Source organism: Oncorhynchus gorbuscha, linkage group LG01 (genome assembly GCF_021184085.1).
Source record: "Oncorhynchus gorbuscha isolate QuinsamMale2020 ecotype Even-year linkage group LG01, OgorEven_v1.0, whole genome shotgun sequence".
Lineage (NCBI taxonomy): Eukaryota > Metazoa > Chordata > Actinopteri > Salmoniformes > Salmonidae > Oncorhynchus > Oncorhynchus gorbuscha.
Genome location: NC_060173.1, coordinates 67,978,236 through 67,991,911, shown reverse-complemented (window position 1 = coordinate 67,991,911; position 13,676 = coordinate 67,978,236). Strand labels below are relative to the sequence as shown.

At 42.3% G+C, this 13,676-nt stretch overlaps 1 protein-coding gene across 2 annotated transcripts in view; it reads right to left on the bottom strand.

The window, feature by feature from the left end:
* Positions 1 to 13,676, bottom strand: part of fgf14 (fibroblast growth factor 14) — a 289,153-nt gene that overhangs the window by 84,481 nt on the left and 190,996 nt on the right. Inside the window, exon 1 of one of the 2 annotated variants that reach the window (XM_046358964.1) lies at positions 9,244 to 10,794. The exons of the other annotated variant lie outside the window; for it this stretch is intronic. Coding sequence (XP_046214920.1) covers positions 9,244 to 9,436 — 193 coding nt within the window. The 5' untranslated portion in view covers positions 9,437 to 10,794. Of the gene's footprint in view, positions 1 to 9,243; positions 10,795 to 13,676 lie in introns of those variants that run through there. 2 annotated transcript variants of the gene reach the window in all.

Genomic DNA, 13,676 nt, shown 5'->3' with positions numbered 1-13,676 from the left:
TTTTGTATACTCAGTGTATATACAGTATTTTGTAGAAAATGGGTTTGGATGCAATCTATGAAAACCCTTTGAACCATAGAACTAATCCAATCATCTACGCCGGCAGGTGGCATAGCAATTAAGGGCGTGGGGCCAGTAACTGAAAGGTTGCTGGTTTGAATCCTGAGCTGACTAGGTGAAGAATATGTTGATGTGCCCTTAAGCAAGGCACTTAACCCTTCTAAGTCACTCTTGATATGATGGAAATATAATGTATCATTCAGGAATCACTGGCATGGCATTGAAATAGGTCATCACATTTTTTGATTGGATTTCCCATTGTGGCAATAAACAACCAATGTATTTGTACATTTGGCGACAACACAGACACAAATCATTTGAGTCCACCTCTAAGGGAACTCAGCCAGATTACAAAGAATTGCCATTTGGACATCTACACCTGGTCAAAGACCTTCAATCTCATTCATTTAGGGCGAAACTCTCTCACAGGACACATTCCAATAGTAGACTGTGGATAGAGTCCAATGTTTAATGGAATTGTAATCAGATACTATTTGAAATCACATCATTAGCTAGATCCAATCATGATTGAATCCCATAGAAGTGTCTTTTGAATGTCGATTAGTTAGAGCCAATTTCATGTTTTCATAACAATCGGTAATCCGCATTTTTGGACACCGATTATGGCCGATTACATTGCACGAGTCTCCATGAAGAGACTGCGTGGCAGGCTGACCACCTGTTACGCGAGTGCAGCAAGGAGCCAAGGTAAGTTGCTAGCTAGCATTAAACTTATCTCATAAAAAACAATCAAATCTTAACATAATCACTAGTTAACTACACACGGTTGATGATATTACTAGTTCAACTAGCTTGTTTTGCATTGCAAATAATCAATGCGGTGCCTGTTAATTTATCATCGAATCACAGCCTACTTCGCCAAACGGGTGATGATTTAACAAGAGCGTTTGTGAAAAAATCACTGGCGGTGCACCAATGTACCTAACCATCAAAATCAATGCCTTTCTTAAAATCAATACACAAGTATATATTTTTAAACCTACATATTTAATTAAAATAAATTCATGTTAGCAAGCAATATTAACTAGGGAAATTGTGTCACTTCTCTTGCGTTCTTTGCAAGCAGAGTCAGGGTATACGCAACAGTTTGGGCCACCTGGCTCATTGCGAACTGTGTGAAGACCATTTCTTCCTAACAAAGACCGTAATTAATTTGCCAGAATTTTACGTAATTATGACATAACATTGAATGTTGTGCAATGTAACAGCAATATTTAGACTTATCGATGCCACCCTTTCGATAAAATACGGAACGGTTCCGTATTTCACTGAAATAATAAAAGTTTTGTTTTCGAAATGATAGTTTCCGGATTTGACCATATGAATGACCTAGGGCTCGTATTTATGTGTGTTTATTATATTATAATTAAGTCTATGATTTGATATTTGATAGATCAATCTGACTGAGCGGTGGTAGGCAGCAGCAGGCTCGTAAGCATTCATTCAAACAGCAGCTCTTAGCAATGCTGGGATGCACAGCACTGTTTTCACAGCACTTCAAGCCTATCAACTCCCGAGATTAGGCTGGCAATACTAAAGTGCCTATAAGAACATCCAATAGTCAAAGGTATATGAAATACAAATGGTATAGAGAGAAATAGTCCTATTATTCCTATAATAACTACAACCTAAAACTTCTTAGCTGGGAATATTGAAGACTCATGTTAAAAGGAACCACCAGCTTTCATATGTTCTCATGTTCTGAGCAAGGAACTTAAACCTTACTTTTTTACATGACACATATTGCACTTTTACTTTCTTCTCCAACAATGTGTTTTTGCATAATGTAAACAAAATTGAACATGTTTCATTATTTATTTGAGACTAAATAGATTTGAATGTATGTAGAATACGTAGAATGTATGCACACATGACTGTAAGTCGCTTTGGATAAAAGTGTCTGCTAAATGGCATATATTATTATTATTATATTATTATATTAAGTTAATAATCAAAGTGTTCATTCAGTATTGATGTAAGTGTCATTATTACAAATATATATATATATATAGAGTATATAGAGTATCAAAAGTGCAAACCCTGCCCACCTGGCACTCCAGGCAGGCTAAAGAGAAAGCTAAAAGTATTATTTTGAATTATTTTTAATAGTATTTCAACCGAGATCTGCTTGTTACAGATTCCCACAAGTATCGTCAATGCGACATGCATTCTATAATATATTATCAATCCATCTTAATGTTGTGAGAAGAAACATTTAAACAAGGCTACATATATCCCATTTTGTCTGGATTCTGAAGTTATTATCCAATGCAACAAATACATGTGTTAGCATGTGTGTGCTGTCCAATACTGCTCTGAATATGTATGGGGCACATTCAGCAGGTAAAAAAAGAAAACAAGCTCAGTATTTCCATAGACTAAAAATAATGAATTTTCCCCTGAAAAACTCACAATCAGCAGTTAGTTGACATGCTCATACTGATCATGTTGTCATGGCTTTGAATGATAGGCGAGTAGATGTATACATTGCATAACAAGTAGCAGTGGAAGACTGAAAGACCAGCATTTTATTAAAAAAAAAATCCTTTTAAGATTGAAGTATTTGAACTGTTTGTAACCTTTTCACACGTGAGTTCCATATATCTCACGTTGATAGTTTTATGTCAGAATACACTCACTGTTCCAAAATGTGACCCGATTCAGGAAACTAGGTGTATGTCGCAAGTCACAACTTCACAGGAGAGCTGTTAGAACGTAAACCATTTTTTTATCAACTTGCGTTTTTTGGCAGAAATGCCTTCTCGAACATGTGAACTTTCATGTGCCCGTATGCCATCTGTAAATACGAATACAATTGTTAAATTACGAGCCTAGTTGGTTTAGCCACAGAAAAAGAGGGCAACCTTCCCGCCTGCCATGATGGGCTGAGAGTGAGTGGGCTGGACATGCCGAGAGATGAATTTGGATTGGTCTACCATGTAGCATGCGTCTGTCTTTTGGAGCTGGTCAGTATGTATAGGTAATTGTGTAGAACGCAGCTTTTATTTTTTTAAATCATATAGTAAAACTGCATAAACCTAATGTCAAGTTAAAGTGTACTGTTAGCTAGCTAACATTAGCTGGCTGGCTCGCTAGCTAACGTTTTGTGTATGCTCTCCACTTTCTAGAGGACCGAGTTTTGAAATCAGTGAAATTCAGGTATGATAGCTAAGGAGATGGAAAACACACCAGTCTGGATTACATCATCAAAATAAGGCAACCATGTATGGCATCAGACAGGAGACGCATCCAACCGTGATGTATACTGGTAAAATGTTTAGATATGACACGTTTCTAATTTTGACAGAAAGTGGTTTAATTTCAGGTGTACTGTTAGCTAGCAACGTTAGCTGGCTGGGTTGCTAGCTAATGTTATGTGTATGATCTTATTCTTCGTATTCTTCAAATGTATCTCAGACACATTTGCTTGACTAGTTATAGCCATAGAACCTGGTTGTGGGCAGAGCAGTTGCCGTACCAAGCGGTGATACAGCCTGACAGGATGCTCCCGATTGTGCATCTGTAAAAGTTTGTGAGTGTTTTTGGTGACAAGCCAAATTTCTTCAGCCTCCTGAGGTTAAAGAGGCACTTCTGCGCCTTCTTCACCACGCTGTCTGTGTGGGTGGACCAATTCAGTTTGTCATTGATGTGTACGCCGAGGAACTTAAAACTACTACCCTCTCCACTACTGTCCTGTCAATATGGACAGGGGTGTGCTCCCTCTGCTGTTTCCTGAAGTCCACGATCATCTCCTTTGTTTTGTGATGTTGAGTGTGAGGTTATTTTCCTGTCTTGTCGTTATTGGTAATCAAGCCTACCACTGTAGTGTCGTCTGCAAACTTGATGATTGAGTTGGAGTCGTGCATGGCCATGCAGTCGTGGGTGAACAGGGAGTACAGGAGAGGGCTCAGAACGCACCCTTGTGGGGCCCCAGTGTTGAGGATCAGGGGGGTGAAGATGTTGTTACATACCCTCACCACCTGGGGGCGGGTCTCGAGCTTGATGACGGAAGTGAGTGCCACGGGGCGGTAGTCGTTTAGCTCAGTTACCTTAGCTTTCTTGGGAACAGCAACAATGGTGGCCCTCTTGAAGCATGTGGGAACAGCAGACTGGGATAACGATTGATTGAATGTGTCCGTTAACACACCAGTCAGCTGGTCTGTGCATGCTCTGAGGACGCGGCTTGGGATGCCATCTGGGCCTGCAGCCTTGCGAGGGTTAACACGTTTAAATGTTTTACTCACGTCGGCTGCAGTGAAGGAGAGTCCGCAGGTTTTGGTAGCGGGCCGTGTCAGTGGCACTGTATTGTCCTCAAAGCGAGTTTAGTCTGTCTGGGAGTAAGACATCCTGGTCCGCGACGGGGCTGGTTTTCTATTTGTAATCCATGATTAACTGTAGACCCTGCCACATACCTCTTGTGTCTGAGCCGTTGAATTGTGACTCTACTTTGTCTCTATACTGACGCTTAGCTTGTTTGATTGCCTTGCGGAGGGAATAGCTGCACTGTTTGTATTCGGTCATGTTCCCGGTCACCTTGCCCTGATTAAAAGCAGTGGTTTGCGCTTTCAATTTCACGAGAATGCTGCCATTAATCCACGGTTTGTGCCATTAATCCACGATGCACTTGCTAATAAACTCGCTCACCGAATCAGCATATTCGTCAATGTTGTTGTTTGACGCAATGCGGAACATATCCCAGTCCACGTGATCGAAGCAATCTTGAAGCGTGGAATCAGATTGGTCGGACCAGCGTTAAACAGACTTGAGCGCGGGAGATTCCTGTTTTAGTCTCTGTCTATAGGCTGGAAACAACTAAATGGAGTCATGGTCAGCTTTTCCGAAAGGAGGGCGGGGGAGGGGTCTTATATGCGTCGCAGAAGTTAGAATAACAATGATCCAGGGTTTTACCAGCCCTGGTAGCACAATCGATATGCTGATAGAATTTAGGGGGTCTTGTTTTCAGATTAGCCTTGTTAAAATCACCAGCTACAATGAATGCAGCCTCAGGATATGTTGTTTCCAGTTTACATAGAGTCAAATAAAGTTTGTTCAGGGCAATCGATGTGTCTGCTTGGGGGGGAATATATGCGGCTGTGATTATAATTGAAGAGAATTCTCTTGGTAGATAATGCGCTCAACATTTGATTGTGAGGAATTCTAAATCAGGTGAACAGAAGGACTTGAGTTCCTGTATGTTGTTATGATCACACCACGTCTCGTTAATCATAAGGAGTACCTCGCCACCCCTCTTCTTACCAGAAAGATGCTTGTTTCTGTCGGTGCGATACGTGAAGAAACCAGCTGGCTGTACCGACTCCGATAGCGTGTCTTGAGTGAGCCATGTTTCCGTGAAGCAAAGAATGTTACAGTCTCTGATGTCTCTCTGGCATGCTACCCTTGCTCGGATTTCATCAACCTTGTTGTCAAGAAACTGGACATTGGCGAGTAGTATGCTCGGGAGCGGTGCGCGATGTGCCCGTCTCCGGAGCCTGACCAGAAGACCTTTGGTTCGCCGGCTGGGATTCGATCCATTGTCCTGGGTGGAGGGCAAAACAGAGGATCCGCTGTATTTCGATCAATGTTGAGCTCACCCGTGATGTGATTAATTATAAATAGTAATTGCTATTGGCTAATTCATATTATGGTTTCTGTCAGCCGAGAGTTCTCTAAATATGACCGCTTGTGTTACTTCAATCTTTCCTCAGTTAGTGCTAGGACTAACGTAGCCTACATTTCACGGTTTTGACGATTGTGTTATGCTGTCGCTACGTCTGTGCATGTCTGAATATTGCATCCCAAAATAAACTGGTCACATACAGGACGTAACGTTGTAAGGACTGTGTTTCTGCAAAATGTTTGCGTGGAAAAACAGTGTGGCTACCTCAAATGCTGACTGTTGAGTCAATCAAAACTGGACGTTCTAAATAAGCGTTATAATGACACCGGTTTTAGTGTACGCTAAAGGGACCACTGTAGAATGATCACACCTGTTTGTTGTTACGTGTGAAAAGGTTACGTTTTTAAACTGTTTTAGGTGGCCTAAGTTGATGGAGATCCACCGGGTAAGTTGATGGGAGACTTGTTGGAGATAGAAGTGAACTATCTGCAATGCTCTGCCTATTTCACCTCACTGATAGTGTATACACCCATGTTGCCCACATCTGGTCCAGGGGGAACCATGACATTCAGTATGTACATGTGGAAGAGGGACTTACTACTACTAAGATACTGAGAAATGCATTAAGAGGACATAAATCCATTGTCTTTCAGATATGCAGACATGGAAGCTGTTATTCAGTTTTTTTTTTGCCAAACAAAATTCAGTAGAATCCTAAGAATCATCAGAAATTCAGATTAAGGACAGTGTTTGTGAAAACATTGCCATAAAAAATATTATAAAAGGGTGAATATTCAAACGCTTTTACAAAAAAAGGATTACAGCTATACAATCAGTATGTGTGTTGTGGCCAATGCATGAATCCAGGACACATTCGTGTTCACTAGAGCTTGCAACGAAACATCCAGACAGTCCCTCTCTGTTTTAGTCCAATTTCTTCCATTTGGGGTCTAATGAACACCACCCAGCACTATGCTCCATCCAACAGTGTCAACTGCGCCACAGTAAAGAAAAACCTGGTCTCCTCAATGGAAAACCCACACAGTCTCAGAAAAACGAATCATCTAGGAAAAAGCTCTCCCCTGGAAGCCCTATTTCCAGTGTATCCTCAGCTGTGGAAGCCCTGCATTGTCTGCTCGCGTTATAGTGCCGCGTATGATTGGTGGAGCATTCAGCTTTATTTTGCTAGAAATGTCCTTCCAGAGAGGCCGGTAATTGAATTAAGCACACCAAACAAGTCATTACTCTTCCTTTAGTCTGTGTGTGTGTTTGTTTCTGTACATGTATGTGTGCCTGCATCTGTGTGCATGTGTGTGCATGCATGTGTGTGTGAGAGAGGGAGCACTAGAGTGGGCAGCATTTCCTAGCAGCCCCCTGTGCGCTCTGAAAGCTGTGGTGGTGGTTGAAATCACTCACTAAAAATTGTCCCCAACAACTCTCATGCGAGTGGGAAATTAATGAGATATCTTCCCACTGGGCCAGTAATCACAAATAACGGCTATGATGAAGATGAGTGACACCCAAGGTTGCATCCCAAATAGCACCTTAATTCCCTTTCTAGTGCAAAAAAAATTGACAGGGCCCATAAGTAGTGCACAACATAGGGAACAGGGTGCCATTTGGGACGTGGCCCAAGTGTTTGCCATGTGGTCTGACTACAACTCTTATCACTCAGCAACTCGAACAAATCATACATTTCTGGGTAGCTTTCTCAACCACTACATTCAATTCTTAAAATGCATCGTCTAACGGCAGAGGACCTGTTTTAGAAAGGCCAAATGCAATGCATCACTTGCCAATACTTATCAGGGCAATGTCACTGTCACACGTGCACACATGAACACACACCCACACAAGCAAATACATACACACACGTGCACACACACAAACAGACAGAGGGGCCCTGAGTTGGCAGGTGTGTTGTTGTCAAGGCGTTATAGGAGTAATTTGTCACGCCGGATAAGCCTGGCATCAGTGTCTTTGACTCTGGAATTTATTAGCGACAGATTGCCCCCGTAGACACCAGTGGCAGGTACCAAGATACACAGCTACGCCACATACCCAAGCCCACAGCGCCTATTATGGTTTTATTAGGCCCCGGCTTCTCTGTTGGCATGATCTAGCATCAAGTCCTGCAACTGCTGGGATCTCTGTCCACAAGCCAGAAGAACTGGGTTATTGGACAGTGCAGGGGGCATCCAGACAGACAGGGACTAGGAATGGAAATATGCTGTCTAAGCTGGCTTAGCACAGCACTGTTTGAATGAGTTTTTGATTTTTGGATGGGAGGATATAAATGAAAGGCAGTGGCCCACAGGTTCAATACAGTTATGTGAGGAAAGATTAGGTTTGAAAGATCGGGGGACTATTAAAGGCAGCAATGAACTTGTTTGTTGTTCATTCTGGGGAGTTCTGTTTTAAATGCAGTTCATCAGGATCATCAACTCAAGCCAGACTTGGTGATAGTTCTGTTTTAAAGCAGGGATCATCAACTAGATTCAGCCACAGGATGATTTTTTTTCTTGAGCGGATGGTATGAGGGGGGCGGAACATACTGACAAATCATTTGTAAATTGCAAATTGACCACAAGAAGCCCAAAGAGATGTAATATTTCAAACGTTGCTTACATTTGTATATGATCACGTGTCTCTATTATGCTTGGGAACACTTCCGAACAGATTTTCAAAGTAAAAATGTCCTGGTGTTTTTACAGTCTTTTATCTCTAACAATGTTTTAGTTTTGTTCAGCTTAGAAATTAGGCCCGCGGGCCACAAGTTGGGGAACCCTGTTCTAAAGCATCACGCACAGCTCGTCTGTTGCCTGTCATCTACCTGAGATTGCATGTAGGCTAAATCAGGGGTAGATTTATTTTTTCTCCCCTTCTCTCCTTCCGGCCTGTGAGGGACCAACAAACAGACCGCTATAGTCAACCATAAGAACCATGAGATTGGCCGCCACAAGCTACAGCAGGGATCATCAACTTCAGCCGCAGGACGGGGCTGGAACATAATTACAAATCATTTGTAGACTGCAAATTGACCGCAAGAAGCCTAAACAGATATAATATTTGACTAAACCTTAATCATTTCAAACCTAGCTTAGATTTGTATACAATCACATATATCTCTATTATGCTTGGGAACCCTTGGGAACAGATGTACACATTTAAAATCACTTATGGTGGATTTCCTGGTGTTTTTACAGTATTTTATGCCCAACAATTAAGAAATGACATCACCTGCAGGGCAAGTCCCACACAGGAAGCCAGTTGGGGAACCCTGGGCTATAGCCTACCACGTGTGTTTTCTCCCTTCATTCAACATTTACAGATGATGGGATAGTCAGTGCAAATATGATACTGCAATGGTTTATCTCTGAGTTTAGTGAATTAATGATATTAAATTAATGTTCATGCACACATTGGTTTGAGGGGTTACCCAAATGAATGATGTGTATAAAAAGGTTGACATTACAGCACAATGCGTTACCCACATAGGTCACAAAACACACCTCACAAACACGGGGACACACAACTTCTCACACCTTGTCTCCGTAGTCTCCTCTTCTTCAGGCCGAAGATACGCACTTTGGAGAAGATGTCGACCAGGTTGCCATTGCAGAGCCCCTTGTTCTTACTGGGGCTCTTCCTCCGCCTGTTTGGGGGTGGTCGGTCTACATGCTGCTCCCGTGCCTCCCTCTTCTTCCGGATCAGACCGCTGGCAATAGCGGCTGCCATGGCTCAATGTCTCACTGCTGCTCAGGTCCGGTCCGCACTCCGTCCGCACACGGAGCACAGACCACATAAACAACCGCCTCTAGTCGCTCGCAGCACGGTCACAGTCCCATATTGGCGGCTAGACGGTCCGTGGTGTAGAATCAGGTATATTTAAATAGTAGTCTACTTTTTGATAACTGCCTTTAGTGTACAGACACTACATTTTAGTGCTTATGAAACATTGCGTTATCATTAATTGTACGGTTCGTGAGAATCATGAAACTGTTGTCATAAAATTATTTCATTCCATATTTTCATCAGGAGTCTAGCTGGTGAAATTGCTTGGCAAAAACTCACCCCAAACGAGATTGCTCAACAGTCATATCTACGTATTAATTTTCGATTTATTGGGTGACATTTTCACTTCCATCCCCTGCTAAATGTCCAGTGTGTGTTGTAGCCTCCCCTTCCCACACTCCTGTCTCTTCTTCTCCTTTTGTCTTCCTTCCCTCCTCTCGTCCTGGAGACCGGTGCAGGATTCAGAACTCAGCACGCTGGACAGCGGTGGCCACGCTGTGTTGAGTGTGTGTGCGCGCGTGTGTTCCGCCAGCCGTCCAAACAAACAAACAAACAAACACACAAACGCGCTTTTCTGGGTGATATTCACCGTCGGACGATGGGCACTCACTCGCCAGGGTACAGCTTAATATAACACGACGTTTACGCAGAAATATTAGCCAAGCTGACCATTCAATACGCAACACTGCTCCTGAAATGGCCATTCATCTTGGAGAGTCAAATATTAACCAATACATGTCAGTACGATAAATACGACATCAAAGTAATACGTAAATATCAAACGTGGCTATATCTAGGCCTATTGAATAGCAATATAGGCTATACCTATCCGAGCGCATGGCTGCATGATGCGTTTTCACGTCTTCTCTTTGTATAGTCCACTTCTCTTCACATCTGAGCTGTCATTGTAGATCGGTATTGTGGTCCAAGAGAAACACACACACAACATGGGCGATTGTACACCGATTGGAGAGAGAAGAAAATGTAGGCTAACCTAAGCTTAACCGGGTCCAGTGCGGATGACGTCTGGGCGGTGTGACAACTGCATACAAATAGATAAACTTACGCTGCCGGATGCGGAGGAGACAATACGGCGGTGGGGAATTTCATATTAAACCCACCGTTCGTTGGAGAGACAGCAATCAGGTGCGTAATCGAAAAGACAGGATAGGAGACCCCGCATGGAAACACATAGGCTATCTATAGGCACCATTGCACACGCACACCTCTCCCGCGCAAAAGCGCATTTGGCATCAATCCCGCGCTCTAAGAAAAACGATGAAGGGTGACTCTTGTTTCCGTCTATAGATCAACCCATCTTCCACATCAACAAGTCTTAGCCACTCACCCTCTCCTTTGCACTCGCCTCGGAGAGGAAAGAGGAGAATACCCTCCCTCCCTCTCGTTCAACCTCAAGTCCCTCACTCCAGGCGTTGCTATGAGCCCGTAGTGAGATTTGACACATAAAGGCGGCTTCAGCTGTGCAATAATTGACGCCCGGCTCCGAACAGGCTCGCAACTAACTTGCAATGGGCATTGAAAAGGCTAGTTACACATATGGCTGAAAATACATGTATTTGTATATGTTTTAGTGTGTATCGGACCGTCCACAATTGCATGTATCAATGTAGGCATTTATTGCCCGGTAGTCTACGTATGACCCTGGTCGGGTAGCCTATTGGAAAAGAGTAAACCGTGCATCAAAATGTAGGCTTTTGAACTCCTCGCTAATCAAATGAAATAAAAGTGTGTGCTTCAAGTGCTTAAGCAGAAGGAATAGTGTAACTGCAAAAACATAGGGCGGCAGGTAGCTTAGCGGTTAAGTGCGTTGGGCCATTAACCGAAAGGTTCAAATCCCCGAGCTGACTAGTTGAAAAATATTCGAAGTGTCCTTGAGCATGGCACTTAACCCTACAAATCGGTCATGTAAATCGCTCTGGATAAAAGCATCCGCTAAATGACTAAAATGTCAATAAAACCTGCAACTCGAGCGGGCTAACATGCATGACTATCGCCATTTAATCTCACAATAATATCACTCTATCTCTCAATCACTTTCGGGCTCATTCATTTCAGCGCCTCGTTCCTTTGCCACACACTCATACACACACACACACACACACACACACACTGGTTGAATCAACGTTGTTTCCACGTCATGTCAATGAAATTACGTTGAACCAACGTGGAATAGACTTCTATGCCCAGTTTGAGGGCGCACAGTGCTAATTCCTGGATAAATCGTAGAGCAAACCATAGGCTACACAAAAAACATTGACATATTCAGCAGAGACACATCAGAAACTTCAACATATGCTGGATTGGTGGTTCCAATACTACAAAACAACACCATAAATCATTAGATATTTATCTGTTAGATGGATATCATTTCCAGAGACAACATTCACAGATATAAATTAAAAAGCAAGAGAGCCATCTGCCGTTTGTCGCCGCAATTAATTAAACAAGTGGGAACATTTGGGGACAGTGGTATCACCGGGCTCTAGGCTACACTCTCTTTCCCCACACAATGGAGCATCCACTTGTTGATGTCAAAGCATACCGGGCTGAGATGCATTGCCAAATGGCCGGGCCAGGGCTGGATTCGCAAGCATTCCCTTTTTCACGTTGCACCTGGAAACTAGGGAGCCGGTCAGAGAAATTAATCAGCGATATTAATGTTTTTTTTTTTTTATCACTGCGTCATTTTAAGGCCTACTAATGAATGTTTTAGCCAGGGGTAGATATTCTGGATGATTAAAGAGGGAGGGGGCATGCCGCATGCCATCTCTATTTATATTCAGAGGGAAAACCATCTAACCTTATTAAATCAAATGTACAGCGGGGTTCGAAATTATTGACACCCATGATAAAGATCCACAATAATGAGTGCATAAAATACATAATTCAAATACTGGGCTATGTTGTATTTGGTCCCATATTCCTTGCACGCAATGACTTATTCCACATTTTGTTGCAGTACAGCCTGAATTCAAAATGGATTAAATCTATTTTTGTCTCTCACCCATCTAAACACAATACCCCAAATTGATTGAAAATTAAATACAGAAATATCTCATTTACATAGGTATTCACACCCACATAGCCGCTGGATGTAGGGGTGCTTAGGGTGCTGCAACACCCCCTGAAAAATCAGAGTTTTAAAAAAGAATGTTAATATATACAACAACAAAAAACAACTGAAAAAAAAGTAGTGCACAGGGCATTTACTAGTCCTTTATTGATGGACCGATATAACCCCATGTTGCGTGGCCATGTTTTTATGTTTTCATTTATTTCATTCAAAACTGTAACTAGGCCACTCAGGAACATTCAATGTCATCTTGGTAAGCAAACTCCAGTGTATATTTGGCCATGTGTCTAGGTTATTTTCCTGCTGAAACGTTAATTCATTTCCAAATGTCTGGTGGAAAGTAGACTTACGCAGGTTTTCCTCAAGGATTTTGCCTGGGCTTAGCTCCATACCGTTTCTTTTCATCAAATTACAAACATACCCATAACATGATGCAGCCACCACTATGCTTGAAAATATGGAGTGGTACTCAGTAATGTATTGTTTTGGATTTGCCCCCAACATGGCACTTTGTATTCAGGACAATATTTAATTGCTTTGCCACATTTTGTGCAGAATTACTTTGTTGCAAACAAGATGCATGCTTTGGATTAGTTTTTTCTTCTAAAACATGCATCCTTATTCTGCTCAGGCTTCCTTCTTTTCACTCTGTCAATTAGGTTAGTATTGTGGCGTAACTACAATGTTGTTGATCCATCCTAAGTTTTCTCCTTTCACAGCCATTAAACTCTGTAACTGTTTTAAAGTCACCGTTGGCCTCATGGTGAAATCCCTGAGCATTTTCCTTCCTCTCCGGCAACTGAGTTAGAAAGGACACCTGTATCTTTGTAGTGACTAGGCGTATTGATACACCATCCATAGTGTAATTAATAACTTCACCATGCTCAAATGGATATTCAATGTCTGCTTTTTACATTTTTACCCATCTACCAATACGCACCCTTCTTTGCGAGGCATTCGAAAACTCTCTGGTCTTTGTGGTTGAATCTGTGTTTGAAATTCACTGCTTGACTGAGGGACCTTACAGATAATTTTTTGAATGAGGTACAGAGATGAGTTAGTCATTCGAAAAAGTCCATTCAACTTATT